Source organism: Musca domestica, unplaced genomic scaffold, assembly GCF_030504385.1.
Source record: "Musca domestica strain aabys unplaced genomic scaffold, Musca_domestica.polishedcontigs.V.1.1 16, whole genome shotgun sequence".
NCBI classification, from domain to species: Eukaryota; Metazoa; Arthropoda; class Insecta; order Diptera; family Muscidae; genus Musca; species Musca domestica.
Window position 1 is genome coordinate 6,735,829 of NW_026712219.1, and position 4,579 is coordinate 6,740,407.

The 4,579-nt window shown below is 36.3% G+C and overlaps 1 protein-coding gene across 1 annotated transcript; it reads left to right on the forward strand.

Annotated features, from left to right (window-relative positions):
- Nucleotides 1–1,036: 1,036 nt before the first annotated feature.
- On the forward strand, nucleotides 1,037–2,404 carry LOC101894107 (uncharacterized). Its single transcript, XM_011295346.3, has 2 exons — nucleotides 1,037–2,149; nucleotides 2,224–2,404. Exons 1-2 carry the CDS (start codon nucleotides 1,172–1,174, stop codon nucleotides 2,332–2,334), a joined length of 1,089 nt encoding a protein of 362 aa, XP_011293648.1. The 5' UTR covers nucleotides 1,037–1,171; the 3' UTR covers nucleotides 2,335–2,404.
- Nucleotides 2,405–4,579: the final 2,175 nt, after the last annotated feature.

Consider the following 4,579-nt stretch of genomic DNA (forward strand, 5'->3'; position numbering starts at 1 on the left):
TTTTGTCAATTCCGAATGTCCGCTTGACATAAAAGTATAAAAACCTAAAAAAATCGCAGAAAAATATGCCAATAATGATGTTAATATCGATTTTGTAGTATTTTGTGACATTTTTTTATTTTTTCATATTTTTTATCGCATGCGATTTTTTCAATTTGACTTATAATATTGAAATGTATATTTTGAAATATTTTTTTCACCTTACAACACAGGGTTTTTAATACAAATTGCAATAATCGTTCGATCCTCACGAAAAATTTAACAAGGTTAGGGTCTAGGTCTATTGTTTTCAAAGGTGTCCGCAATATATTTAGGGGTTGAAATGGACCAACAACTAAAAATTTTCCTGATTTTACAGACGTTATAAAGGTCACAAATAGAAACCAGATAACACGAAATCTGGCATGAAATTAGAGTTTAGTATGGTAGTATGGACCACTACTTTTGCGTGAAAAAAATACAAACATTTCCATTCTACCGAAACTCTGGAAATAACTTGCATGCGAATTCAAAAATACACAAAAGGCGAACTTCTGGCTTTTTACGCTGATTTCGTTGACGAATATAGCCAAATATCGTAGAGAAGCAAATCATATAGATGAGACTAAATTTGGAGCCTCTTGCTTTTGCAGATGATCGCCAAATATGTAGGGGTTCAAATGAACCAAAATGGATAGCCATTGTATTATATTTAGCTGTAAAATGGACCACAACAACTAACAGCACTACGGAGTGCGTAAATATCAGGCAAATGTCCCTGGTCAAAATGCTAAGGGTAATATCTGGGCATTTCTCCGTGACATGATTTCAAAAGCGAAATCTTTCAAATTGTATTTGGACATAAGGGGCTTTTAACATATTGTGGTGTTGTACGGTATCACGTGGTCGGCCCCGCACGACCATAGCCTTTGCTTACTTGTTTATAGTTTTTTTTTTTTTCTTTAAAGAGAAAAAGAGAAAGAGAGACTCGATTCTTCTTGTTTCCGTCTTCTTTGCATTTTTTTTATAGTTTTCAATGAAACCACATGTCGTTAATTTAAAATTAGTTTCAAACAAGCGTTCGCTGAAGACGCATCAGCGGCCTAGACGTAGCAGCTGTACTGCTGTGATAAAGAACAATACAAAATAGAAACAACACAAAAACAGAAAGCAAAAAAAAAAAAAAAACATAATGGCAGCGCATTTAAAAATTCTATTATCATCGACACTTCTATTCGTCGCCCTGGTCTATTCATATGACCCAGTTACTGTAGCCCCACCTCCCCCAACAACCGCCAGTGATTGCAATTTAAAATCCGCTACTATTTCACCCGAAATTATAAATGAACTGAAGGATTTCGAACACTTAATACCTCCTGCAATAGTGGATGCAATTGTGGCCAAACACTATGTGATCGACGGCGGGTTTCGCACGGCCCTAAAATACTTGCGAAGTAATGATTTCACACGCTTGCAAAAACAGTTACTCGATGTACCCGAAATTATCTCCGTATTGGATTTTCTGCATCTGACCATTAATGCAACAATGATAATGGACTGTGCAACGAAGGAAGCGACGAAGCAAATGCCAGAAACATCAGCGTTGCAGGATGATGAAATGGCAACAGCAGCATCATCATCAACGCTTAATGATAATGGAATGGACAGAATGCCCACTAATACAGTGACCACCACCACCGGCACCACTGACAACGTGCCGGCCACTAGTCCAAAGGCTGCGATGCATGCCAGGATCAGAAAAGTTCTCGCATACAAAAGACCACAATTAGATGCATTGGAGTATACTGACGATGTCAGCAGCAGCAACGGCGGTGGCAATGCTGTTCTAGCCTCAGCGGAGCAACAACCATTAGTGGACATTGTGCTTTTGGACTCTAAGCTTAATACACTGAGGGCAAACGATGACCAGTTGAACACTGTCGATGGCAGCGCACAGGGCACCATGGCCAGCGGTCATCATCAACAACATCGTTATCAGCAGCATCCTTTGGGCTCATTTACAAGCTTCGTTGAGGAAATAATAAGAGAGTTGCCACGACCAGCATATCAGCATATGATTATGGATAAATACATGAAAAATGCAAATTTTGCAAATTTCTACAAGGCTCTGCGAAGTGCGGAATTCAAACCGCTGGTCGAAGAAGCATTGGTAAGTCGCAGACTTAAAAACGCCTTTGATGCGAAATACAAATTTGAAATGCATTTTTTTTTTTTCATTTACAGAAATCTGCAAATATACAGCAAATAGTTAAGTTGTTGAGTTCCCATAGCATCGATGTCCAGGCATTGAAACCAGTTGCCTTTGAAGTTATATCCTGGGGACCTGCGGTATAATGTTCTTGAATTAAGAAAAATTTTTATAATAAAATGTGACAAATACATTGATAACTAAGCGTTAATATAATTTTCAGTTTATTAGGGATGAAGAAAAAAAAAATATCAGGTGCATTCAGAAAGTATATCGAATTTTAAAATTCGGAATTTACGTGAATTGTAATTGTAAATTCTCAAAATAACATTTTTGGACCTCATAAGCATACAATTCTATTTCGGTTTAGTGTGCCCTTTTGTGTTTCCGTCCGTCTGTGGAAATCGTTGTAGCTTCTAAAATGAATTAAGTAGGTAGATTGTAGGTCCGTAGAATTTTGGTATTCAAAATGGGTCACATATGTTCTCATTTTTTTAACCTACACCACATATTGGTATTACGTCTTTGTGCATTTGTTTGTATCAAGAAGAAGGAAGCGAGATAGACCCATAGTTACTTTTGTGGATCTTAATAGAATTATCTTTTGAGTCGATTTATGCATGTCAGTCCGTCCGTCGGTCTGTCCATGTATTTTCGTGAATAAAATATATACAAGTGCATCGAATTTAAAAATCGGTTCAGATACAACTATAACTCCCATATATATTTTCCATCCGATTTGGGGTTGTAAGCCCTCACATGTGTATTATGCACTCCTCAACAATGATTTTTGGTACCAGATATCAGATACAGCTCAGAAATAAGTGCCTAAAATTTTATCAAGATCAGTTCAGATTTGGATGTAGCTCGCACATACATCTCTATCCGATTTCAAAAGGACTGAATTTTGGCACTTCTCTCGGAATTAAGTCTAGAAGCAAGCACATAAAATTTGGTGAAAATCGGTTCAGATATAGCTATAGTTCCCATATATACGTTTCATCCAATTTGTGGGTTTAAATCCCTCACATGTGAAAAATGCACCCCACAATAAGGATATTTTATACCAGGCATTAGAAACATCCCGAAAATAGCTCTGCCAAATTTTATCGAGATCTGATCAGATTTTTATATATCAACCGATTGTACGGTTATTGTCCACCATATATGTAATATCAGGCCAACTTTTTTAATATTCAACCGAATTTTTTTCCATTTGGTGTAAATCGGTCCGGTATATTTCTCTAATAAATATTTTTATACCCTCCACCATACTTTGGAGTGTATATTAACTTTATCATTCCGTTTTAACTCCTCGAAATATTTATAACAGACCTTACAAAGTATATAAATTCTGGATCAGCGTTAAATACGATCTAGCGATGTGCGTCTGTCTGTTGTAATTGTGCTATCTTTCGAAAGATTAGATAGAAGGTTAAAATTTTGCATACAAGCATAGTTTACCAGTTGGCAGGTTAAGTTCGTAAATGGGCCATGTCGGTCCACGTTTTCGTATAGCCCCATATGACGGTACCTCCCGATATTCGGTATTTTCTTGATTTTAGCGACAGTATTTACCGAATATACTTCAAATTTCATATTTCACAGTGGGTACTACAGCCTATGACAAAATTTTTTGTATGCAGGTCCACGTCTTCATAAAGCGATCTTCGCAATACTCGTATTAAAGATATCCGTAAATTAAATCCACCAATAATAGTTCCTTCCCACTTATTGTGGGGCTTTAAACGCAACGTCTGCAAAGTTTGTTTTAATTTCAGTTCTTTATTCTTTCATTCGCTCATTGATTTTACATGACCACTGCGTTTATAGCCAACAACAGCTATTTAACCTTAAGAACAATATTACGAACTGCTTCTGTTTTTAATACGCATCCGAGCAATAACCTGTATATTCAAAGTATAAACCTACCAAATGGAAAAGTTTTAACCTTTAAATGGTGTGGATGAAGTCCGTCTGGAATAACAGGGCAAAGTTTCAAGTCGAGAAAAGAAAGAAAAAAACATCAACAACGATACCGATACCGAAGGAAATAAGGCAACTGATCTATACATCTTTCAATGAGATGGTTGACCAAAAAAGTCAGATGTGAACAACCTTTTGCTTATGTTGTGGGGCCTAGTAAAAAAATCGAGCTTTCAATACAAAAATATCTTAAGCTCAAACACATTTTCTATCAATTTAGTTTTTTCTCCAATTTTGGGCTGTCATGGGTAAGAAATTTCCGTGCAGAAAATTATAGTATGAGCTCTCACTTTTGTATAGCCCCTATATAAAGAGTCTATAAGTGGTGTCCTTGTCTTATTTTATCTTATTTAAATATTTTAGTCTTAGTATAATGGCGTGTTGTCTTCAAAACAGAAATTTATT

Bases quoted from the DNA above. Each gene is read 5' to 3' on its own strand.
- LOC101894107 (XM_011295346.3), top strand. From the start codon at position 1,172: ATGGCAGCGCATTTAAAAATTCTATTATCATCGACACTTCTATTCGTC. The intron at 2,150-2,223 runs GTAAGTCGCAGA...TTTCATTTACAG, and splicing joins CGCTGGTCGAAGAAGCATTG to AAATCTGCAAATATACAGCA.